This window comes from Ptiloglossa arizonensis, chromosome 1 (genome assembly GCF_051014685.1).
Source record: "Ptiloglossa arizonensis isolate GNS036 chromosome 1, iyPtiAriz1_principal, whole genome shotgun sequence".
NCBI classification, from domain to species: Eukaryota; Metazoa; Arthropoda; class Insecta; order Hymenoptera; family Colletidae; genus Ptiloglossa; species Ptiloglossa arizonensis.
The window spans coordinates 8343519-8371392 of NC_135048.1; the positions used below are offsets into that span (position 1 = coordinate 8343519).

Below are 27874 nucleotides of genomic sequence, written 5' to 3' on the forward strand. Positions count from 1 at the left end.
TTTCCTTTAAAACGAACATCTACAGCAAAATGTGCATTCTTCTTGGAAACGTGGCACATATTCTCGTTAAGAGATCAGAGCGCTACCAGCGCCACCAAGTTGGCTCTTATCGTGCAATGCTCAGTTTCTCCAGTACCACGTGACGTTCAGTTAGAACTGTAACTGTACTTTCATTTTCCGTTGAGACTCGTGATTAAAATGTCGCGTTAATACGATTTGAGAAATGTCGGTCAGTTTACCCCCATTTATCTCGAAAACGAACGAGCCTGTACACCTGAAACGGGGGTCAGTTTTAACGAGTTCGTCGAGAATTTCACGCACGACTTCAATCAGATGTAACCCTTTAATCGGATATACCGTCAAACATCCCACACAGTCGTAAGGAAAGAACAGATCGGAAAGGAGGCGTTGAAACTTCAAAACGTGTCTTTATTGGTGCGTTATCGTTATATTTCGTCTGACAACAGAACTCTGCGACATCGAAATAGAGCTACGTCGTTTACGCGAGCTTGGACATGGCCGTCGCGCGAAGCTTCCTCGACGAGGTCTTATTCCAACGTGTCGTTCTCGTCCTCGGGAATCCTCTTGCCGAGGCCAAAGTGATATCTCTGGCTGAACACGTCGTTAGGTCTCTTCCCGTTCCCTGACGTCTCGCCTGCCGCCCTCTTCCCAAGTCCGAAGCTGTACGGCTGTATGCCACGTTTCTCCTCGAGGAAGTCGTTCACGTTCTCCTGCGAGCGCAATGCCATTTCGTTGACCGGTTCGTATTCCAGGTTCATTCTGATCGGGTAGTCCATGTTATCGTTCCGCTTGCCCAGCCCGAAACTGTACTGCTTTGTCCGTTTGCCCAAGCCGAACGAGTATTGACGTCCTCTCTGGAAAATCAGAGTCGCATGCTTTTGAAGATTACCGTCACGGTGATTTTGAATGGTAGTTGCTGCGATATTTTTCGATGTAGGGGTGATCGAGTTATCACGAATAGTTTGAAGCTACTATTTTGGTATTTTTCGATGTAGAGTAGGTAATCACGAATACTTTGAAACTACTACTGTGGTATTTTTTTATGTAGAGTGGGTGATCGAGTTATCACGATTAGTTTGAAGCTACTATTTTGGTATTTTTCGATATAGAGTGGGTGATCACGAATACTTTGAAACTACTACTGTGGTATTTTTCAATCTAGAGTTGGTGATCAAATTATCACGAATACTTTGAAACTACTACAGTGGTATTTTTCGATGTAGAGTGGGTGATCGAGTTGTCACGAATAGTTTGAAACTACTATTTTGGTATTTTTTGATGTAGAGTAGGTAATCACGAATACTTTGAAACTACTACTGTGATATTTTTCGATGTAGAGTGGGTAATTACGAATACTTTGAAACTACTACTGTGGTATTCTTCGATGCAGAATGAGTAATCACGAATACTTTGAAACTACTACTGTAGTATTTTTCAGTCTAGAGTTGGTGATCAAATTACCATGAATACTTTGATAGTACTGCTGTGGTATTTTTTTATGTAGAGTGGGTGATCAAATTATCACGAATAGTTTGAAGCTACTATTTTGGTATTTTTCGATATAGAGTGGGTGATCACGAATACTTTGAAACTACTACTGTGGTATTTTTCAATCTAGAGTTGGTGATCAAATTATCACGAATACTTTGAAACTACTACAGTGGTATTTTTCAATTTATAGTTGGTGATCAAATTACCATGAATACTTAGACAGTACTACTGTGGTATTCTTTTATGTAGAGTGGGTGATCAAATTATCGCGAATAGTGTGAAGCTACTATTTTGGTATTTTTCGATATAGAGTGGGTGATCACGAATACTTTGAAACTACTACTTTGGTATTTTTCGATGTTGAGTGGGTGATCAAATTATCATGAATACTTTGAAACTACTACTTATTTGAAATCTTGTCAAGAATGGAATTGAATGCATATTTGCATTCGTATGCAATAAACATCGATCAATTGAGAAAGTTATATCCATATGGCATCACGATCCAGAAATATAAGAAAACTGTTAACAAATTTCTCAAGCATAGAAATTTAGAAACGTGTTCAGATAATTATACATAAGAAATATGGTGTGACCAAATAGTGGTAAGTACATATATTTTTTCTTTATTGTTAAAGCTTTAAAATAGTTGTAAGATATTGCTACGAATTGAAGATTACCAAGTTTACAATAATTGTAAGATTAATTTTGTTTTTCATTTCATTCTACGGTTGAAAGTGTTCATAATCATTTCATCACTCACTGAATGATCACTCGTGAGTTTCTATCATCAAGGCTAAGGATTGTTAGTTCGTATAAACGAAGTTCGGATAAACGAGATTGTACTGTATGGAACTTCGAGAATAAACACGTCTAGGTGAAGCTCTTGATCTTGACATTTAAAATTAAATCTTCTTTTCCTACTTCTACGTATTCTACAAGGGACATCAATACGAATGGAGCAAAGTCTAAAAACGATATCTCTGGAGAGCTAAATTAGGAAAAATTTCGTCCATTAATAATAATTAACATTTTTTAATTTTTAACTACATTTTTACAACGGTATTATCAACGTGCTGGCGACTAATGTATATTCGGTCTACTTTTAACACACTTAACCCTTTACACTTGAGAGACAATTTTCAAAAAAAGATCATAGATAATAATATCGTGTCTCGGTGAAATATAATACATAGAATATTGAAATAAAAGAGCGACGTTCCAAAGTAAATGTACAATTAATTTTTTCTTTCCGTACGAAATATTTCGTCGATGTGTTTCATTTTCGTGTAACAAAAAATCCTTGAGCACGAACGATTAAAACGCTATTCGAATAATTTTGAAATTTTTTTAAACACGTTTACTTGAAAATTTTTCAAACTGGCTCGTGCTTGAACTCATTTCCATCGGGAAATCCTCGCGAATCCATCGATAATACTTTCGTACAAATGTTGTGAAAATGTCAAACTGTTATATTCTTCCAAATCTCGGAAAAATGAGTTTTTGACAGAGGACGATGCTTTGAACTTACTTTGTCGTCGCTGTTATCGACCCAACGCTTGCCAATGCCAAAGTTGTAAACAGGTAGCCTCTTATATTCGGAGACATAAGTGTACGCCCTCTTCTCGGGGAAGGGTTCGTCGAGACCTGCAGAATTCAGCATCGAATTGTAGTGTTGAAGATTCAAAGAAGAACCCGGGGTTTCCTCCATGGCTGCTGCTGATCTCCCAACCACTCCCACCATGCAGACAAATGCAACGCTGGACGTTATCAAACTCGTTTTCGACCTCATTTTCAAACTTGACGCTGCTTAATTCTAAACAGACAAACGATTTCTTGATTTTTTAACGAGTACCGCTAAAAGTTTAGTTTTCAACCCTCGCAATACCAGTGACGGTTTAAGCGACCACAAATGAGAGCACACCCTGGGTCCAAACGGACCCGTAAATTGATCTTGCACAAATATTACGAGCAGAGATTCTATTATTTTATCGCACTTTGCTTCATTTTCAATGAAAATTGTACTAACGGTATAATTGAGCGATGCAAGAGTGTCTTTGGGTCGAAAAAGATCCAGTCTTGGTAGAGCGAGGGTTAATAATAATCGAAAGAATGTTTCGTTTGACAACGAGAGTATTTTACACACGATTTAGAAAAATGTTCACGTACTTAATTAAACTTGGTGGCAATTCGTTTCGAAAAGTGCTTTCTCCTGATTACGAATTATCGATTCGATTTATTATGGAAACGAGGGAAGGAGAATTCACGAAAGAATCAACTCGTATCGAAATAAAATTTTGCAAAATTGAAATCTTTCGTTATGAATTTCACGGTGTGTAAATAAATTTGAAAACATACTTCATTTCCGTTCATTTGGAAACAGAATTGTGAGAACATTTACATCGTATAATCCATATCCTCGTATCATCGATATATATCATATCGTGTACCATATCTTCGATATATAATATTTTCAACAGTACGTAAACAAAATTTCGGCCCTGAAGTTTCAATTCCGTTGCAGTTATTTAAAAAATGGAAAACGAATTTTCATTTATCTAAGATATTCGTATTTACGTTTATCGTGAAGTATGTGTAATTTCTGACGAAAACCAGCTTTTCGAGTTAAAAAGATTTTCCAAAACCTTCGAAAGATTCACGACACCATTGTAATCCGCTAATGATCGACAATGATCGATCCATCGAAGAAATTTGCAATACGAGGTGTACCGAATATCTGAAGCGAGCTGATCTATCGAGCATTAGGAATTCGTGTTTGCATTTAGAAAGAGAGATTAAACGTTGATCTGTCGAGGAATCACCATAACCACAATCGCCACTCATTAGCTGTTCAATATTTCATGGACAGAGTGCTCTTTGGTTCTGTTCGGTTAGCGATACGATTTAGTGATATTCGAGCCATGGAATTAACATCACGTGGGCAGATGTCCAAGCTCAATGAAAATCACTAGGAAATTAATGAAACTGTTGGGCAATGTCCCACAGTATATGAGATCAGAACTTGAGGTATTGGTCGATCAAGGGACAAAGTTACAGCTGACGTTAAATGCTGTACCATTTTAGGTTAGACGCGATACCAATTTACCATTCGATTACGAAAAGAAGGCATAGCGTGTTTACATCTTCGCTCCTCCTGTGATCGTAAGCAAGAATCGCCATTGGCTGAAAACAATGACGAAAATCGACAGTGGTGATCCCAAGTTCGAGTGAGAACGAATTCTTAAGGTGCATTGGCGTAGGCACTGAATAAAAGCGTCAAGTATTTATAAATAGAAAAATTTACTTACGATTTAGATACTACCGCTAATTCGATAAGTTGCTCGTAAAGAAGAAATGAATATATTGGATTGTTCGGAAAGTAATTTCGTTTTCCAAAATGGAGAATGTATAATTTAATAAAACGTTTATACGCTCTAAAAAAATCGTGTTTCATTTTCGCCAAAAAAGAAAAAAAACGAAATGACTTCCCGAACAACCTAATAATTTAATACGAGTAATAATAATCAATATTTTGAAAATTGTTCGTAGCGAAAAGAACTAATTTGTATGTATTGAAAACAGTATAAATCCGCTTATATTCATTTCTATCAAGGTAAACTCTACATAATTACAATTTACATAAAAACAAGTCATACTGAAATTAAAACAAGCACAACGTTGCGTTTCATAGAGACGCAATTTCGAGTCGTTTCTCGTCGTCAGCTTCAACGAAACAGCCGTATTCTCTGCGCGGTATGTGACTCAATTAATGAAACTTGTTTTGTAATAAATTTAATACCGAATCAAGGAAGCGAGACTGAAACTGCAGACGGTAGCAGCTGCTCGGAGAATTTGTAAGAAACAGAAAATGTTGTACTTATTTCAATTTTAGTACGACTTTATTTTTATGCAAATTGTAATTATATAGAATTTATCTGGATGGAAATGAATATAAGCGGATTTATATTATTTTTTAATAAATACAAACTAGTTCTTTTCGCTAAAAATAATTTTCAAAACATCAATGATTATTACGCATATTCAATTCTATTCATTTTTTCATTACGAGCAACTTATCGAATCAGCGGTAATATATAAATCGTAAGTAAATTTTTCTGTTTATAAATACTTGACGCTTTTATTCAGTGCCTACGCCAATGCACCTTGCTACGAATTAGTTCTCACTCGAACTTAGGATCACCATTGTCGGTTTTCGTCACTGTTTTTGACCAATTACGATTCTTACGATACGAGTAGTAAAGTATTATAGGAGGTCCTTGACCAATTACGATTCTTACGATACGAGTAGCATAGGATTATAGGAGGTCCTTGATCAATTACGATTCTTACGATACGAGTAGCAAAGGACTATAGGAGGAGCGAGGCTGTAAACACGCTGTGCCTTCTTTTCATAATCGAATGGTACTGTCCGTCTCCGAGAAGAAGGCTAAGGTTTTACATCCCCACTCTAGTTTAAAATCTAGTAGCACCCTTACGCTATTGGCTGCTAACGATCTCCGTCACCGTCCCTGGCCAATAGCGACAATGCGTGCGATGGTAGGGACAAATGACGTAAGCGAGTTAGTAGACTGCAAACTCGAATGGGAATGTAAACACTCGTTAGCCTCCTTCTCGTAAACGGAAACTACCTGAGGATGCTGTGAATGTCTATCTATATCGATCGGGATAGTTGTGAGTGAAAACTCTATGAACCGCGTACAGAACGATTCAGAAATACGTGTTCATGCTTCAGAGAGTGAATCTACACACTGAGATGAGTCAAAATCTCTCACGAACGCACGTATACCTCAATTTTCGAATTACGAATGATCGAAGAAAATGTTCAGTGTACCCTTTGTTCGTCGACATTTTCATTTCGGGGCTGTTTAAAATCGATTATTTATTCAACGAAAACCAACGATTCAACGTGTACAGCCGAGAAAATGATTTCTGGAAAAAATTGAGAACGGTGTCGAAACGTTTTAATCGCAAGTAAAAATTACTCGACACTGTTCACGTTTCTCTGTAACACGGTACCAGATTCCCTTTAAAGGAGTATTTTAGTACTCCAACTTCGAAGAATCGATTTTCTGTTTTTTTAACATTTTAAACATTGTTTTCGATCATTTATAACTCGAAGACTAAATGGTACAACATAAACGTTCGCAGAATATTTTTTACTCGTCACATTGTGTAGATATATCTTCTGAAGTGTGGATACGTATTTCTAAATCACTCTGTACGGGGCAGGGCAGTTCTGATTTGGAAACCACCGTGAATACCAAGTGCAATTTTAATTTAGAAATCCACGAAACAACGCAGTACCGGCCCAAGAGTTAATTGCTCGTTTTTTTCCAGTACAATCCTCTTATTAATATTTTCTAAATCATCATGATGCACGCACGCGAGAAATAACGAACAGTTTCACCGATCCTGATACCATCACGTCTATGCGTCCTCATGAATTTACTCCTACTGTTAATAACTTCGATTAGGCTGTCAGATCCAGTTTACGAAACCCGTGAAATATTCAGCGGCAACGTTTTCCCGAGATTTCATTTCTCGTAAGATGTCTTGAAAATTAAATCTGCCGCAATTTAAAGTGGCAATTCCGCCGAGGCCAGTACACGAAAGCTCGAATACGCGTTCCCAGACTTCGTTTAATTTCCAAGGGCCAGGACCGCCATTCCAAGGGTACGGAAGTTCTGAAAGAATCCATCAAAGTCTCGATAAATTGTACCCACGCGGTGAATTATTTCGAAGATGACCCATATCGGTGTTTCGAAAACAAATCCCATCAACGGAGTGAACCTTTTATCGTCACGTTTCTAATAGACGAGGGTGAATATATTTTCAAAAGTGGGCCCATTTATGCGACGATAAGCGAAAATCAGGATTCCACTTTCTCTTCCTGATACTCCCCTGGAATTCCTGAGTATTCTTGGAAAACTGATCCGTTATTGGATCTAACCTACACGTGATCCTTGGCTATCCAAGAATCCTAGATCGCGAGTGTTGCAGAGCAATGTAATTTTCGTTCACTCGTGTATAACGTCGCATCGATCTTGATGCTGAATTCTTTTTTCTTAATGTGGTTACATTTTATGGTAGTTGTTCATTTCTGTTTGATATTTCAAGGCATTTTCTACTTGTTTCTGTGACGTCAAGATTGTAGACGATGTTATCTTGTGTTCTTGTCTTTGGGTGTAGCATCTTTCACATTCGATTAGTATATGATCAGTTGTGATTTTAGTTTACGAGTTTTTACACTCGTGTGTAAGTTTACAGTATCCTGTTTTCAGCTTTGTTATAATTATTCGATCTTTCTTCTTCGTGTTATTGATTGGCAGTGGTTGATCGAAGTTCTGTGTTGTTTCGTGGGTTTTTGTTTCTTTGGACAAAGTCCATATTTTGTTCTAGCAATGAAACTGATTTTCTATCGGTGTTAGGTGTGTTAGGGTTCTCGTGATCGTACAGTATGCCTAATCGCACCGTAGTAGTTCAAAAATCTCCCGTTTTCTACAATCTAAATAGTTACTTCACCCAATTTCGCTGTATTTTTAATAGAATGAATTCTTGCCTTGGGTTTCTCATTTTTCCTACGAATGGTCAATAATTAAGAAAAATTTTATTATAAAATCGTTATTCCTCGGGAGCTATATTTTGCTACACACGACCCTCCCACGTCCATACATTTATCCTGATAAATTAGTTTTATAATTCCATCCTCTGGGAAATGGGAATTACTCAACAGATCTCACCCCCCGAGTGACTTTCATTTGTTTGACTTCCATCTCAGTCGTTGGATGTCGTGGTACAAGTTGTACGATAGCGGATGAAAAAAATTCATTTGAGGGAGAAATTGAAAAATTTAGTCCATCGACGAATCAAGCGTATAGAAGGTGTCCCAATCATCACCGGTCGATTTATTTTTTGAATAAAACTCAAACGGTTTTGAGCACGGATGTTAGGACGAAATATACACGAGAATATAGAGGGTGTCCCAATCATCACCGGTCGATTTATTTTTTGAATAAAACTCAAACGGTTTTGAGCACGGATGTTAGGACGAAATATACACGAGAATATAGAGGGTGTCTCAATCATCACCGGTCGATTTATTTTTTGAATAAAACTCAAACGGTTTTGAACACGGATGTCAGGACGAAATGTACACGAGGATATAGAGGGTGTCCCAATCATCACCGGTCGATTTATTTTTTGAATAAAACTCAAACGGTTTAAATAATCTTGATATTTTTTTTTTGGTTGAAAAGTACAACTCTTGGGAGTTAATAATAAAACAAGAAATCTTCCAAATGTTCACCTTGGTTTTTTTTACAGACCACCGATCTTTTTCCAAAATTTTTCACGACGTTTTCGCACAAACTCGGATCAATTTCACCAATGACACGTTCGACGTTGTCTTTCAGTTCTGGAATTGTCTCTGTATTGTCCGCATGAACTTTACCTTTGACGTGACCCCAAAGAAAAAGGTCAAAGGTGTCAAATATCACGATCTCGGTGGCTAATTGACATCACCTCTTCGAGAAACGACACGTTGCGGAAATTTTGTTTGCAACAGTGCCAGTGTTTCGTTCGCTGTGTGGCAAGAAGCACCATCTTGCTGAAACGAAAAATCAGCCGAGTCAAGACCTTTCAATTGACGCTGGAAATAGCCTGTCAACGTGTCGCGATACCGTTTCACATTCACATTTGATATAACCATTTCTCCATCATCATTTTCGAAGAAGAGTGGCCGGATCGCGTCTATTGATCAAAAACCACACTAAACGGTGACTCACTTTCGATGCATTGGCAATTTTTCAACCTGTCTTGGATTTTCCAAGCCATATATGCGATAATTTTGTTTATTCGAGTAACCATCTAGATGAAAATACGCCTCGTCGCTAAGGACAATTCTGTCGAAAAAATGATCATCGTTTTCTTTCTTCTGCAACGCCCAATCCACGAACTTACGACTTTGGATATGGTCCAATGGTTTAAGTTCGTGGCACAATTGAATCTTATAAGCGTGCAAATGAAGATCTTTTGTCAAAATTCTTTGCAAACTGGTCCTCGAAATGATCAGTACCCGAGAACGGTGTCGAATCGATTTGTCCGGGATTTCTCGCACATTTTCAGCAACATTTTCACTCGAACGAGCGATACGAAAACGCGGTGACTTTTTCAGATCTTCAACTGAACCAGTTTCGATAAATCTAACGACGAAACTTTGCACAGTGTTTTCCGCCGGCACATGATTTCGAGGGATACGATTACGAAGTGCCCGAATCGTTAGTATTAAAGATCGCGATTCTTCGCAATACGCCTGAATAATTTTCACGCGTTCTTTCACCGTGTACTTTTCCACGATCAATTCCCCATCTGTCTAGATGACATGTGTCAAGTTTCGAGTAAATCGGTTCGACGTTTTAAGAATAACGCGAAATTGAAATCGACCGGTGACGTTTGGGACGCACTGTAAATTTTCTATATTTATTCGATCGATAATTATTATTACAAACAAGTAGATAAACGAGCAAAGAAGCAAACAGGGAAGAAATACAATAGTGTAAAATTCAAAGGACAGCTAAAATGCCGAAAAAAGGAATGATCAATGACGTCGTACGGGTCTCTTATCGAGAAATCGATGAAAATTCGAAAACACGATTTAAAAACAGAAACACCCCGTGAAACGGAATCGATCCTCGCAACAGGTGCCTCGGTCGTTAAGCTTCCAGGCGACACCGGTAATTTATTTTTTAATTACTCCCAGCTTCGTGTTTTTATTTCACGGATACTTGCAGCAGCAGCGACTTCGCTCGCGTTATTCCCGTCGAGTAAATTCCATTTTGCAGGGATACCTTTTTCTTTCTTTCTTTTTTTTTTTTTTCAAAAATAAAATAGAACACGGGAGAACCCGAGCGTGACGATGCGCAATCTCTTTGGATGGTTCACGTTTTACAGTTCGCTCTTATCAGAAGGTCACGGCTCCTTTTCGCATGCTATTTACGAGAGTTTTTTGGGATGCGTCGTTTTGAAGCGATGCGGGAACCTTTTCAATGTTGTGAAAGCATGCGGAAATATCGATGAATTATTCACGGCTTTTATGATACGTTTAGGGTGCATCGATCACGCCGAGTTCCGCGTCCTGGGAAGTTTCTCGCTGTTGGTGTATAGTTGTGTAACCAATATACGGCGAACCACTTCATTCTCGGTTCTAAGATATATGTACAGGGTGTTTCCAAACTGGTGTTACTACTCGAAAAGTGTCGAGTCTGGACGAAAAAATAATTTTCATGATGTTGAAGTTACTAAAATTTCTCATCGAAATTACATAATTAGTAATCGAGAGAAACATTGATGTAAAATTATTTATTCCGATATTTTCGTAAATATTTATGTTTCGTTTTGATTCGGTACGTAATCGAATTTGGTGATACTGACAAAAGAAAGAAATAAAACGAGAAGATTCTTCGAATGAACCGTCATTGCGAGAAAATTCTTCAAATGAATAGTAGTCGTTTTGTGGATAAATTCAAAATTACTGGTTCGGTTGTTGATCAACGCGTTTCAAGAAGCGTTCACTAGGTCAATGTAGTGCAAAAGGCGAAGAGAATATTTTCACTGCAAGGGAGAGTGTTGCAAAGTATTCTAAGTGTTCACTCCACCGAACCCAATCATTGTGTTTGTTTAAATAATATTTCAGTTCGTGTATAATACACATCGAATGTTTAAATAATATTTCAGTTCGTGTACAATACACATCGAATGTTTAAATAATATTTCAGTTCGTGTACAATACACATCGAATGTTTAAATAATATTTCAGTTCGTGTACAATACACATCGAATGTTTAAATAATGTTTAAATAATATTTCAGTTCGTGTACAATACACATCGAATGTTTAAATAATGTTTAAATAATATTTCAGTTCGTGTACAATACACATCGAATGTTTAAATAATGTTTAAATAATATTTCAGTTCGTGTACAATACACATCGAATGTTTAAATAATGTTTAAATGATATTTCAGTTCGTGTACAATACACATCGAATGTTTAAATAATGTTTAAATAATATTTCAGTTCGTGTACAATACACATCGAGTGCACTCCGAAATAAAACAACAAGCATCGATTTACTTTTCATGGTTTTCATTTAGTTTCGATTCGAAGTTCGATTTCATTCCAATTCGTAAAGTTGTATTGCTTTCATTGTATAATCCTCTATGTATGAAGTTCTTCGAGTCGATACAATTTGATGTGTACACGTGCACGTGTACGTACAACACGTATTGTTCTCAAAATTAATTTTCACGCACAATTCTAACAGCGAAACAAACAAAACGTAACGAACGCGTGTCGCTCTTGACTTTGTTAATCTCAGATTTGTAAAATTGGACCGAATTTACGGTGTCTAGAAATTTTTCTCTACCAATCGCGTTTCCCGGCTCAATTTCCGCGTCCGTGCGCGATAAATGGCCAGAGTTCTGACAGAGGTGTACTATACACGATATCCAGCATAACGAAGTAGATTATTACCGGCCGTGTGCAGACGTGTATGCAAACAAGGGGTGACGAGGGGCAGAGCGTTGGATCGATATGGAAAAATTACGAAATATCGAGGCTCAGCAACCAGGTTAATTCGATCAACATTTAGAAATGTTGTTCAGTTAGTAGCAAAGAGAGTATTTGTTCGTTTGACGTGTCAAGTATTCGCAACAATAGCGAAGATAACGCGTACAGAGAGTGTGAGTAACTCGTTGAATAGAATCAAACAGACTGTACAATAGAATGTACAGTCAGTCTCACGTATTGATGCATAAGCGATACATTGTGATAAACCAAAGTGAGTTAGAAATATAAATCGTTGTATGTAAAATGGACGACCGACAATGTGACAACAACCGAAACAATTTCTTGCAAAGTTTAATCTATTCGTATCTGAGGAAAAATTTTATTTAATATTTTTTCAAGTTTGACAGTAAACATGGAACGGAAATCTTATCTCCAGGATATAAACAGTACCGATTACTTTATCCACAAGTACTCTCTGTACGTAGAAATGCAGCATCGAGTTGTTTTCCATGAAAGAATAGTTTTTAAATCTGGATTATTCATTGATACATAAATATTGTTATTCCATAGAAATATTTCTACCTTCGATAGAGAAATAATTGAATTCTTATAGGATTATCGGCACGATAATATTATTTTTATCGGACTTTCCTATTTTGTGAAATACTGTATGATCATTTTTAAGGTGATTGTATATTTGAAAAGTAAACGTTTAAGATTCCTTCTTCAGTATAAATGTGGCTTTTATAACGTCAAAGAGTCAAATATAACATTGGATTCAAGATAGGATCGTATTTTGTTCGCGAACCGATACGACTGGAGTCCTTCGAACCGATGTGACTGGAATCTTTCGAACCGATGTGACTGGAGCCCACCGAACCGATCTCGTCTGTTCATTTGAAGAATCTTCTCCTTTTATTTATTTATTCTTTTTTTTTTTGTTAGTATTACCAAATTCGATTCGTATCGAATCAAAACGAAATATAAATATTTACGAAAATATCGGAATAAATAATTTCACATCAATGTTTTTATCGATGTGAGTAGTCAGAGCGATGTGACTCGCGAGGCCATCGAAATTCGAAGCTCTGGAAAATCAGCAAACACGAAAAGCCCGACGGTAATAAAATTTCTAATTTTGCTCGAGCGAGAAATCAAGTTTATTCGATCGACGGTACACGATAGCACGCGTAGCTGTTTTTTTTTCTTCTTTTTTTGTTTTTTACACGCGTCACGTTCAATTTTGCGTTGCCTCATAGTTTCGTTTCGTTCGATCGTATAAACGACATGTATACGAGCCGATAGACGTCGTTTGAATGCTTGTCCTGTGTTCCACGAAACATAAGCAACTATCGGTGAAAATGATCGCGATAAGTAAAACAATGAATGACGAAAGATCTCCAACGCGTCCATTGTTCCCGCATAAAATCATTCGTTGAACGACAAAGTGCTCGCGAACTTTAAAATTAAGTAACTTTCGCGTTTACCGAGAATCTCTCCTGACTTTGGCAGTCCCTCGTGCAACAGTACGCAGACCTAATTTTAGATACGAAGATTCAATCGATGGTATTAGACTGAGAAGCAACATCAACGATTGGTCTATAACCATAGAGTGTGTACGAATTGTCTAGAAGAAAAAACTTTACAAAAGAATTCAACCTGGTACTTGAATCAAATACAATAATGTTCTTCGTAGTGATGTCCAAGTGGTAGTTCTAACGTTTCATTGAATCGAATGCTTGAATAAAATTCTACGAGCCACTTCGATTAAACCAGTCGGGATTTTCGAGAAGAAAACCGAATCGTACAACATGGAACGAGATTAATTTAATACAAAATCGGTATCCTCGACAGACCAGTGAATTCAACGAAACACTACAACCTAGAGTTACCTAAATCCAATATCCCCGTCAACGAGTAATCCAGTATGCTAGTCTATATTTAAATCGTACCGTATAAAATTGCTCAGATTATCACGTTCGCACAGCCTGGAAGAATTCCACTTAACATTTTGACAGATACCTGCACGGTATCGTCGCCGTGGAGCTTAAAACTCGAGATTAAATCGGAACTCTCGAAAGTCCTTGGTGAGTTCCTGCCGGATTAAGGAACTTCACTCGGTGCGGGACGATATCTTTTAGAGAAGATTATCGTGGCCGTTGTGAAAAATTCGAAACCGAGATACCCGGCGTTCAACGAGTATTCGAAAGAAAATTAAACGACACGAGGGACGATGGAACAATAAATGGAAAGATATTCATCTCGAGGATATCGGATATCGGCCAAATTGGTGCACGTTTGCACCGAATTACAGCGTTTGGTAAATGCATTTCTTTCAATAAATCGTTTCCCATTCGATGTTCGAGCCTGTTTTACTCCCATGTGCGTTTTTGATTGATCGACGGAAAGGTATCGCGCGGTCTCGAAACACACGTTTACATAATCCGACCTATAGCCAACTGATTGTCCGCGATAGTAGGTTTCAAGGACTTGTAGGGTATCAATGAGTACTGTTCTGTTTCGAAATGGGTCGCTATCTGGTGTATCGACAGTTCCGGATGGAAATTACGCGAAAAAAAGATAAATAAACTGGAGAAGTGATTTGAAATTTGTAGAAACGAAAGGAGATGAAATGTTGTGTGGATGGGATGCGGATTTATCGAGAATGGGCCGAGGGAAAATGGTACTATTCGGGGAGGGATGATTCCTCGTGTGAAAACGAATCGAAAATGTAGAATAAGATTTCCCTGTAGGGAGTTTCGTTTACGAGGGGACTCGAATTTGAACATTTTCTCCAGAGTCGTCCAAAGTTCTCGATGCAAACAGTATGTCTACTCACGGTTACTCTGTCGCGCCATCCCTGGTAGCTCTGTAGATACTAATAGTTGAAACCGATGGTAAAGAAGATACCAAAAATGATCGAATACGAAGTACAACGTTGCGAATATTGTACAATGAACGCAATATTGAATCAAATTAATAGTTTACAACGAGATTCTTTAAATCAAGAGATAGGAGCGAGTGCTACTTGGTACAGAAGAATTTATTCTACATTATCGATCGATTTTTACTCGATGAATCATTTTCCGACCAGTAATATTAACCGTCCCACCAGTATGTATTATAATTTTTGAACTCCAATTTGAAGAAGACCAATCATACAAATTGAAAGGTCAAAGACAAATAATTTTATCAGCACGATTGTTTGTGCACTGTTAAAAGTATACAAGTCGTTAAATGACATATCGTAAATTACATTTCCGATATTTTGGTGCCCACTGTTATATTGATTGTGAATTATACTTAGATAATTTGTAGCACAACTCAAAGTTAATGTAAGAATTATAGATAGTACTACTGGCATAATTCAGATATAACTCAAGACTTAGAGATACTAGTACAACATTCAACTTAGACCTAGAGATACTAGCAACATACCCAACTTAGACCTAGAAATACTAATACTACATTCAACTTGGACCTAGAGATACTATCAGTACATCCAACTTAGACCTAGAAATACTAGTAGCACGCCAAAATTAAACCCAGAGGTACTAGTAGCACACTCAACTTAGATCTAAAAATACTATTGGGTTGTTCGAAAAGTCATTTCGTTTTCCAAAATGGAGAATATATAATTTAATAAAATGTTTATACACTCTAAAAAAAATCGTGTTTCATTTTCACAAAAAAAAAAAAAAAACGAAATGACTTTCCGAACAACCTAATAGTATTGTAGCCAACTCAGATTTAGAGATACACAACTTAGATTTACAAATACTATTAGTACAGCCAACTTACATCTAAAAATACTAGTAACACATCCAACTTAGACCTAGAGATACTAATAGTACACCCAATTTAGACTTAGAAATACTAGTAGTACACTCAATTTAGACTTAGAAATACTAGTAGTACACCCAAGTTAGACCTAGATGCAATAATAGCACTAAACCTAACTCAGATGTAACTTAAGACATTGCAACAGTACTAAATAGTAGAACTTGGCAAAACTTGGCAAAACTTGGAAACAGAACCGGTGTTCCCGCAGCAGATCGGTGGTGACCCAAATCTCTTCTTAACCCAAGGAGTTGAAGTAGCTGATAACATCGAGCATTATGCTTCCTGGTAGGTGGCCGTTATCCAGAACCATTTCTACCACCTTTTCGAGTATAACCCAAAGCCTGATCCAGATTTAATCATTCCAAGTTAGATCTTACCAAACCTGATAAAATTCGACCATGACATCATTCTAGCACAAGATACAATCAAACCTTAATCTAGATCTACCTCAGACTCTCTACCCTGACATCTCTGAAGATATTCAACGATCACTTCTATGGTATCTGCTTCCTCTGTACGATATCTTCTCGATGATCAGACTAACCTCGAAATGAACGATCATCGCCAATAACCTAGGGATCCGTTCGAAAATCACCAGGTCACTTTTTCCAGATTATCGAGAAGGAGGGAACCGTGTCGGACGATTTGTCGTTACGAACAGACTGTCCACTCTCCGGGGAACCACCCTTTGGGTGATTTAAAGCGACTGTCGAGGTCTCCCGACGCCGGTGGTAAATCAGGCTGCTCGTGGCCGATTCGTAGAATTTGTAGCGGAAGTGCGAGTGATGAAGTTGGCCGAGAAAAAGGGGAATCCTGTGGACCGCGGAAAGGACACACGAACCGATTGCGAAAGTTACGCGGGCATTTCTGGTCCCAGCAGGATGTCGAGTCTCTCGAGTATCTTCGATGCTTTTCTGCGATCCACTCCGTGACCGGAAATGAGATTAACGCACCCTTCGGTGTGCCCCAGGCCGAGAGCCATCGGCGATTCGCTAATTAAATTTTAAGCTGTCTCTTATTTTCCCTATCAAGCTTGGTCACCCTTGTTGACGGACACCCACGTGTCTTCCTTTTCCTTCACGTTAATGAAATCGAGTTTTCTTCTCGGCGAAATAAACTAGCCAGGATAGGCTAGTTTCATTTCCTTTCGTCGAGTCACCATCCGACGGACATTTCTTCCAATTTTATTTGTACTCCAAACTTGTAACTCGAATGTAAAATTTATGGAGTCTGGCCATAAAAACGCCACGAATTTTCTTGGTCAATTTTAGAATCATTTCACGAGTTAGAATCTCTGTTTTCTTAATCGTGGATGCTTAGTTACTATATCAATTGATCGGTTGTGTCATATGTTCAATTTTCTCACGGGTTTGCCAAGAAACTATAATTTCTATAATCGTCGAAGCAAAAATCTCGAACCCAAATGAGTAACCAGAAACAACTCGCACCGTGGCTAAATTGTTTCTTCAACATTGACAGGCTTCCGTTGAAGATCCTCACGAATGACCAACGGAACAATACAAAAGGGTATTAACGTTTGTTGACGAACTACACTTTATCACAACCCCACTCGAGGAAGGTTCGGATACGTTGCTCCCGTTATTATCATCGATCTTATCGACAACTCGTGAACAGGTACTTCGTAGCCCAGAAATGGGATTAAAGTCACTTCTCGATATTCCTCTCTCGGGAGACGAGAAACGTGCCCCCCGGTGTGAAATTAAACCTCGTTAGACCACCGTGTCTCTGCCACTTGGCTGCCCTTTACGATGTTCTCCTAACTTTAGTCACCCAGAGGCAACGCACTTCCGTGTAGTGATTTTTTGAAGATTCTTGCTCTGTTTAATCCACCGAAATACAGAACACGATATAAACGATAATACGATCGAATAATTTGTCCAAAAGTAAATCGAAATTGTCGAATACAATTTTTTCCTACGATATTCCCTTCTCGAGAAAATCAACTTCGAACCGCACGTTGTGCACGCGCACTCATTAATGGCAACACGCTGCGCGCGCAGCACACAATGGCGTAGCACTGCACCACACTGCGCCTGCACTGAATGATTTTCAAAGTCGTTTATCTCGCGAATGAAGATTTGCACGCGAAATTAGCATCGTACACTTTCAATTGATTTTCTAACCAGAAATGAACTGTCGTCAATTCTATCAAAAATTATACAACCTGTATAAATAATATTTGAAGCAAATCGTACCATTCTTCGTTGCAAGTTATTGACAGTTAGTCTCACGGTTTTGTATTGATTTCTTCTCCGAGGCACTCGATCAAGATGAAATTCTTCCTGAGACTGTCTTTGAACTGTTTTTCACGGAAAGAAGAGACAAAATATCTGATCGATAATTCGTGTCCTCCGATAGCTCTAAGATGTTCGACTTTAATATTTCTGACGGAAAGATCGTTCACGCGGAGTATAAAAGTAGTCGTGTTTACCCGTTAATTTAAGTAAACGTTCAACGACTTCCGTTTCCATCCACTTAGGCCTCTCACTGTCAAAATTTACGTCGCGTCGTACATCATTCACGACGTTAGCGAGGTATCAACGCTTTAAGCTATTGATGTTTAATAAATTGTTATATCGACGACACGGGATAAACACCAATCGACGAACACACGAAGAAGCATCAAAAGCGTGACAATGCTCGTGCCACGTTGATTCATAAAAATCGCGATATTCCATTGTATCGCTTTCGTTGTAAAGAACGTCACTCGACAAATTTCACGCGCAACAAGGCGTTTCCAATAACCGTGTTGCCTCCTACAGTGGTATTGTCCGCAAAAACGATAGCAATCTAGTTACGACGTACCGTGGAAAGTCTCTCCCTACCTCAAGTTCTCCTTTGCACTATTTGTTCGAAATAAAGTCATTCTGCGTCATTTTGTGGCAGTTCTGAAGCCTTGTATAAACGTGGAATGACAAAGAGTGAAGGAAACTTCTTGGAATATTTTCAAGGAATTGACGTTATCGATTATACGCGATGTGTCCCGTATGAATTTACTAACTACTATATTCCCTGTACTTTTTGTAATATTCTCTCGAATCGAAAAAAATCGAAAATTCTATTCGATCGTTTGGTGTATATTAAGTTTGTGTTATTAAGAAAGGTGATGCAAGTTTTCAAGAAAATAGAACGCGACTGGTTCGGTTACATCGGTTCGGTGTCATGCAGTTACGTCAGTTCGCAAATAAAATCCACCCCAATCGTAAATCTAACGTTACATCTGTCGATTACGTACGAGTAAAAAAGCTATAAGTTCGTGGTTGCGAATTATCGAGAAAATTAAGCGAAATTGGTCCAGTCACATCGGTTCGGTGTCGTTCAGTTACGTCGGTCCGGAACTAAAATTCGCCTCGATCGCAAATACAACGTTATATTCGATCTGACGTCTTTTACACCACAGTCTAAGCAGAAGAAACTGTAGCTCATAGGGATAAATTTTCGAGAAAATTAAACGAGTTTATTCCGGTCATGTCGGTCCGGCACGGTAGTTTTTTAAGAAGTCTACGAGATCCGCCATTGAACTGTGAACCGTATTTTGAATAAGACCGACTCCTGGGGAAAGAAAACACTGGGCACACATCGGTAAGTATTCGTTCGAAACACGAAATCGACCCTTGCAGATGAAGCATCCAGATGTAAACACGGTAGATTGTTTCGATACGTAGCTGCAACTGGCCTGATTAGCACAGTTTCGTATTTCATTTGCACGAAATAAGGCGGCGACGGGAAGTAATAACGCGTGTTATACGCTCACGAGTGCAGAGCTTATAAGGTAGAAAAATCCTGTAATAACTGCGCTTTAATAACCACGCTTGATCCGTGGGTTCCTCTCTCTCTCTCTTTTTTCGTTATTTTTTTCTCATACCCCGTGGTACGTTTATCCCTCTTCCATTTTGATTCTTCTCGTATCTGCCTCGTGCCGCATCAATCTTTCGTACGCGTCGCCGGCTATTACGCACTCTTCGTTGTCTCTTTCTCGGCAATATTCGCCCCAATTTGTTGAACACGCGACTCGAATTACGCGGCAACACCCTGGATTGGGACAACGAGACGATTTATCGCTACAAGTCGACGAGAAGTTACATGTTTCGGATACCGTTGATCCACTTACCCCACAAGCAATTCAAATTTTCTGTCGTGTCGGTACATCACCCAAAATTGTCAATCTTCAATTTTGTTGTAACTTAGGACACAAATAAAGCATTGGAAAATATTAGAAACGTGTTCAAATTTTCGTTCGTGTCGGTGCATCACCCGAAATTCTCAATCTTCAATTTTGTTGTAACTTAGGCCACAAATAAAGCATTGGAAAATATTAGAAACGTGTTCAAATTTTCTTTCGTGTCGGTGCATCACCCGAAATTGTCAATCTTCAATTTTGTTGTAACTTAGACCACAAATTAAACATTGGAAAATATTAGTAGCGTATTCAAATTTTCTTTCGTGTCGGTGCATCACACGAAATTGTCAATTTTCAATTTTGTTGTAACTTAGTACACAAATAAAGCATTAAAAAGTATTAGAAGCGTATTCAAATTTTCTTTCGTGTCGGTGCATCACCCGAAATTGTCAATCTTCAATTTTGTTGTAACTTGGCACACAAACAAAACATTGGAAAATATTAGAAGCGTATTCAAATTTTCAGGTTGTATCCGAAATTGCCAATCTTTGATTTTGTTGTAACTTGGCACACAAACAAAGCATTGAAGAATATTAGAAGTATATTTCCTTTTTGAGTTGATGTTTGCCTTCAGGGGTGAAATCTAACCTCAAAGTTATGAACGAAACATCTGGTTATGGGCGGTAGAAAAAAATGTTGAATATGAAATTAGTTTGGATTTTGACAAGCGAGCATACAGTTTAAATGAAAATTTCGCCCCGTCGTGACTGATGCTACTGTAATTAATTATTAATTTATAAAAAATATTATATCGCATAATCTACAACATAGTATGCCATTTTAAGAAATCAAATCGGGTCTACGTGTAGAATATTTCGAACGAGATCGTGTTTGACTTCGTTTTCATTGAACGAATCTTGCTAATCCATGCTTAGTGTATTTATGTAAATATATCGGAAAAATGTAATATTATTTACTTCTATTAGTTAATGACACGTGACTGTGTTTCGTATAGTTGGATACTGTATATGTAAATTGGAAATTTAAACTTCATCAAGACTGTCGTGTAATTTTCAAGAAATTCCCCCAATTTGTTAATTTCGTGTCAATAAATAAATGTCATCCTAAATTTGACCACGTTCTATATCCTACACTAATGAATAAACAAGCGGCGACACCCTGGCCTAAACTAACAACTCGATCTATCATAGACTAGTAATTTAAGTATTTCGGTGCCTTAATGGTTGTTTGCATTGGTTCTTTTTTATAGCTCATGAAAGACGAAAGTGAATGAAGCAAATAAGGAAATACGTGCTGTAAGATATAAAATTAATTTATTAGACATTTTGTTGTGCATCAAACGTCGGTATTTAACGATCATTTCGCTCTTCGCAAGTGTATAGTTTGAATTAACTATTATCAGTGTAAATCTAAAAAATCGAATAGCTCAATTTCATCGATCGAAGTGTTTTGAAACACAGTGCAACCGTAAATCACATCGACATTATTTCAAACACGATCTACAGTCTGCGAGAATAATTTTGTATTATTCGTTATATGACAAAATTTATAATAAAATACGAAAGTTGTAGAAACAGAGGTTGACAGAACAGCGACCAATTCCACTGTCTCGGAACGTTGACTCGTACTACTACGGTCTTGAATATTCTCTCCTAAATTTAAACAAAGACATTTTTCTAAACTCTATCGAATCGTTTCTTACTGCTATATAAAGTATTCGGAACGTCATCGTTCAATTTATGTCTCTCACTCTATTCTTTGAAACGATGGAAAAATGTCAAGGCACACTTGTGTCAGGAAATATTTCCTTTTTACGTAATAAATGTCACCAAACGTCGTCAAACATTACGATACATTACTAATGTAATGTTCTCAAAAATCTGTTTTACACTATATAACTCACTAATGTTCTCAAAAATCTTTTTTACACTACATAACTTGCCACTATTCTCAAATATCTCTTTTACACTACATAACTTGCCACTATTCTCAAAAATCTCTTTTACACTACATAATTCGCTAATGTTCTCGAAAATCTCTTTTACACTATATAATTTGTTAATGTTCTCAAAAATCTCTTTTACGCTACATAATTTGCTACTCGTTTGCAAAAATCTCTTTTACACTACATAATTTACTACTCTTTGCAAAACTCTCTTTTACATTACATAATTTGCTACTGTTTGCCAAAATCTCTTTTGCACTATATAATTTGCTAATGTTTCTTCCCTTTCGTTCGCATCGCGTCACATCTGATAACCGAGCTAGAACGTATCCCTTTCGAGCGCGCGCAATTTGAAATGCATCAAGGAACGCCGTGTTGTCGCATATTTTCCAATCACGTCGGACTAACTATCCCGACAACGCCGAATAACTAGCGAAAGTTTCGCGTTTCACTGCAGCCCCTCGATTATCTCCCCTTCATCGAAACCGGCGCCGTCGGAACGCGGGAAGAAAAAGTGATTCGCGACGCAAAGATTGCAGCTGACGACTTTTTCCCTCGCAAACTTCGCTGAAACGGAAGTTCCGATATCAATTCTCGCGACGATGGTAATAAACAACGAAAGCGATTCTCCACGACGATACGAGGGACTCGGAGTCCCGTTATTACGTGAAATTTCCAGACGCAAAATTACTGAACGCAACTGTTCCCGTAGTGAGATTGATTTCTCAAAGGAAAGTCTGCACGTGAGTCCTTGATATCGATCGCGAACAGTTTCCGTTTCATAGTGAATTTAAGGAAAATATTTTATTTACATTCCCGTTAAAAATCTTACCGATATGCACAGAGAGGTGTATCTAAGATTATTTACTAGCAAATACACTTAATGGAATTTTTGAAAAGTAAATAAATTAAATACTTTTTATTCAATTTAGTGCAAAACGAAACATTTTTTTAGAAATTGCTCCTTCCTTAGGGTTGATTTCTCTTGCTACAACTGTGCGGGTTAAAATCGTTAAATAAAAAATAAAAGTACAAGATTATAAATAATGAACGAGAGAACGAGGAATACAACTTCGTGGACAAATTTTTTTATGGAAAATTAAATCGAAAATGTGGAATAAAAATTGTTCACCCTTGGTATACGACTCTTTGATTTCTAGAAAATTGATTTTGTAAATATTTGGAGTGAAATATTGTCACTTTTCGTTGATGTTCGTGAATATTGATGTTGGTATAATATTAATTGTTTTCTGTTTAATTATAACGGATGATACCGTAGTATCACGAATGTTTACACATACCAACGCGAATAGAAATAATTAGCAACGATAACAGACACATTAACCAAATCGTGTTCCATCGTATTCGTGTCCTACAAATTTTCAAAATCAATTTCCTCAAAAACAGAATCTCGTATGAACAAATTTGATTCTCCTAGTAGAAAAAACTCCATGTCAAATTCTACCACTCTCCTTACCCAGTGTAGAAGGCGTTTCCATATTAAAGCATAAAAATAGCAGTAATTAATTAATGTTAAATAAATGTAATTCCAAGAATGTTTGATTTAAAAGAAGGAATCAATAATTCAAGTTCAAAATGTGAATTTTGCGATAGAAACTTGAAAATTATCGTTAAAAAATCAAATTAGAGATTATCGTATAAACTATCCTATATTACAAATGAAATGCATAATCACGTTATTTTCTGCTCGAGAATAACCGTGGCACTAAACTACGAAGCTGCAGAATTGATAGTTATCGGTACCGATAGAATTTAAATCGATCACTTTCGATAATTCAAAATTCCCGATAACTAAATGTCATACGAAAATTGTTCATTTCCTTAACGTCTTTATCACGGGAATACGAAGATTTATATACATATTCTAAAAACGAATAAAACCAGTACCGTACACAAGTGAAGTTAAAATTTGTTTGCAAAGATCTAATTTTAAATTTATTCGAATCGAGTTTGTGAGAAAACTCGCTTAAATGTTGCGTAGTCGCAATCAGTTCGGTATAAAAATGATCGAGCAATGCATTGTTTAATCTTCGATCCTCTTTCGATTACTCTATTTACATTGTAAAACTTTACAACAAACCACAAATACGAAGACTAAATATTTTTCCATTGCCAATCTATACTTGCAACGAACGTTACTCACCACCTTGCCAATTAGATTCTTATTTAAACTTAGAGTGTGAATTCCACAACGTAAGATACAAAATTTATTTATCTTAATTTTTATCATTCGACCAAACGTCGACAAAGACTAAATAATTTTCCATTGCCAATCTACACTTGCAACGAACGTTACTCACCACCTTGCCAATTAGATTCTTATTTAAACTTAGAGTGTGAATTCCACAACGTAAGATACAAAATTTATTTATCTTAATTTTTATCATTCGACCAAACGTCGACGAAGACTAAATAATTTTCCATTGCCAATCTATACTTGCAACGAACGTTACTCACCACCTTGCCAATTAGATTCTTATTTAAACTTAGAGTGTGAATTCCACAACGTAAGATAGAAAATTTATTTATCGTAATTTTGATCGTTCGATCGAACGTCGACCAACGAAAATTTTTAGTTTCATAAACAATCCTTTAGACACTCGAACAACACATCTATGGCTTGAAAAGCGTTAGAATGCTTGCCTTCGGGCATGACACGTTTACCAAATAAATATTCAAATATCGAGGAGTACAAACAAATAACAAATGAACGCCGCGGGAATTGCGTGGCCGATGTCACGGAGTTGACTTCAATAAAAACACGAGAGCTGAGTTGAACCGTGTAATAAACAATAGATGACATTTGCAGAAACGCGAGATTCAAATTCTATGTTATTGTTATAAAATACTTCGGGGTTTCGTCGATGGAGGATCATTTCTATAGTTTACAACTGCAAACCCACCTCCCCTCCCCCCCTCCGGAAACACGATGAATCCGAGTTGCTCAAAACCGTTCGTTAATTCTTCGAATAAGAAGCGAATGTCTTTCTATTAATTAAGGGAATTAATAGACTCCCGTCGAATGGAATTACCAACCGTACGATAAACCAAATAATTCCTGAGTCAATTCTCCATAAATTGTTATCGATGTAATTTTCTTGCATTCGCGAAAAATTATACGGATACCGTACCTTTCATCAATTTTTGTCCAAAGAGAACGTTTTTAGAAAATATTAGACGAAACTTTCGGTCGTTTCTACGTAAAAGAAGAGAGTTTAAACAACTGTGAGAAGTAAAGCGATGAAACACGGAATTAAAGACCCGTTGGAACAGTCGTAACGTTAATTAAATGGGGAAGAAAGTTGAAGAAGCTTTTTTTATTCGCGAGTACCGGAAGACGGTCACCTGTTGCGCGAAGAAGTAAATTGCGAACGACGAGAAGCACAACTGGGCTATGAATTAACATATTTAAACGTGATTATTTTTATGGACAAAGAGTTACAGAACACTCCAATCAAACAATTATACAGCTCGAGACGATATTGAATATATTATAAACATCGGACACTAAGCGAGCTTTCAATGAATATATTGCTGTTTGAAATTTTTATTTAGAAAATTTCAAAACACCTTTGGATTATCTAGAATTCAATTGCATCGATTAATACACAAATATGTAACAACACTCAACTGTATATGACTCGAAACAGTGTTCTTAAACTATTTACCCAAAATAACGATAAAATGATTAGTTTAAAAGAATAAGAAAATGATTATTCTTCATTGCTTACTATTAATTTGTAAATTTTAAGATTCATGCTACGTTCTGTAATCTAATTATTATATTATTCATCGAAGGGGTGGTCATTATCGTGGAATTACGGTCGAAGACGTTACAATAAATTTTATAAATTTTGTTCAACTAATCAATTATCCTAACAGTTATTTAAGTTACAATTATTAACTTTGTCAATTTTAAAAGATATAAAATAATTATTACCCAATGGAATAATTCATTCTCTTTGTTGCTATATCAAAACTAGTAGAAGCTTCAGCATTGAATAAACAATATATCATCCAATAGCGTTTGTCCCATTTTTTAAGGTCATTTAGAAATAAAATTTCTTCATTGCTTCAAATAGTGTGAAAACTTAAAAGTTATGGCCATATTATCGAATTGTTGAAATAGTTTTGAGTTTTCAAGAATTGAAACTAAATCGAAAAGAAAAAACTTTCGCCGTTACAAAATCGTCAGAAATGTATTTAAATTATGGCAAATTGCAAGTTTTTACACGAAACAAAATTATACGATATTGAAACTATTTGACATTGAACCAAGATTTTTCTAACGGTATTAAAATTAATTTAATATTACATGATTTCTATGAATAAAAAATGTTAATTTTGAAGAAAGATAATTTGGTACTAAACGAATTTACGGTATAATGATGTAATAATTAATAATTCATAAGGGCTAAGGGTGTCTTACACTGATTATTTTCAAGGAATTAGGCTCTCGAAAAATATATTATAAAACGATAGTAAAAAGATTTTTGAAATTACAGTTTCCACTCAAAGACTATTTCCGGGTTATAATTTCAACGGGTTATAATAACTATAATAAATATACTAGCGGTCCAAAATCAAGATTTTAATTTATAAAATACTTTGATAATACGGTATATAAAAATTTTCACGCTGATTATTCGGACTTGCAAAACATTTAAATAATATGGAATCAAATTTCAAATGACAAAAATATTTGTAGAACGGCAATTTTTACTTGTAGTTAGAAAGCACTTTGATAAAACGCTATAAAGATTTTCAAAGTAGTAAATAGGAGTCACGTTATAAGAAAAAAAAAATACCAATTTTAACTTACAATTGCAGTACACTTCGACAATGATGAAATAATTGACTGTATAAAAATTCCCAAAATTATGATCGTGGCTTTAGAGAACAGTTATTCCGTACAAAAGCTTCCAATTTAATATTTGAGACTTACAATTAGAGGATACTTCCTCAGAACGGTATAAAAATTTCCAAAAACGATCAAATTTTACACTTCGACAACGCGGTATAAAGATTCCCAAAATTTCCAAAAACGACCAATTTTTACACTTCAACAACGCAATATGAACATTCCCAAAATGATGATTATAACTTTAAAGAACAGTTTGGTCCGTATAAAAGCTTCCAATCTAATATCTGAGACTCAGAGGATACTTCCTCCGAACAGTATAAAAACTTCCAAAAACGACCAATTTTTACACTTCGATAACACGTTATGAACATTTCCAAAAGTAAAATTAAAACTTTAGAGAACAGTTTGGTCCGTATAAAATCTTCCAATCTAACATCTGAGACTCAGATGATACTTCCTCCGAACGGTATAAAAACTTCCAAAAACGACCAATTTTGTACACTTGGACAACGCGATATGAACATTTTTCACAACGGTACAAAAGCTTCGAAAAACGAGCAATTTTCTCCACTCGGACAACGCGATGTAAAGATTCCTCGGACAACAATTATGTACTAAAAGAAACCACCCGACCTATGGAATGATCGGTTGCCCCCGGTAACCCTAATATCCCCTGTACGGTAGTAAACTCGGAAGCACACGGTCGAATCGTCACACTTATCGTAGTGTTCTCGTCACGGTACCGAATCGCGTCTTTTCGTGAAAGAAGCCGCTCACCTGTTGCTGGTAAATGCTACGGGACGAGTTTCAGGCTCGTCGTAGAATCGAAGGATCGTCGTCGGTTGTCCTCTCGCGAATGCTCGATGGATCCTCACGTGACTCGCAGCTGAAGGAGCGTCGGGGTTGACTGGACGACGCCGGGCACCGCGACTTTGCTGTC

At 36.9% G+C, this 27874-nt stretch overlaps 1 protein-coding gene across 1 annotated transcript; it reads right to left on the reverse strand.

Moving 5' to 3' along the window:
* Window positions 1-408: 408 nt before the first annotated feature.
* On the reverse strand, window positions 409-27874 carry Apime-asta (allatostatin A). The gene is made up of 3 exons (XM_076327688.1): window positions 27712-27874; window positions 3044-3328; window positions 409-875 (listed from the first exon to the last, which is right to left on the reverse strand). The coding sequence occupies exons 2-3, from the start codon at window positions 3302-3304 to the stop codon at window positions 549-551; spliced, it is 588 nt and encodes a 195-aa protein (XP_076183803.1). The 5' UTR covers window positions 3305-3328; window positions 27712-27874; the 3' UTR covers window positions 409-548.

What these genes read in the sequence shown, in the direction of transcription:
- Apime-asta (XM_076327688.1), bottom strand. Translation starts at nt 3,304, where the DNA reads ATGAGGTCGAAAACGAGTTTGATAACGTCCAGCGTTGCATTTGTCTGC. An exon ending in TCGATAACAGCGACGACAAA is followed by an intron (nt 876 to 3,043) that starts GTAAGTTCAAAG and finishes CTGATTTTCCAG; the next exon opens with AGAGGACGTCAATACTCGTT.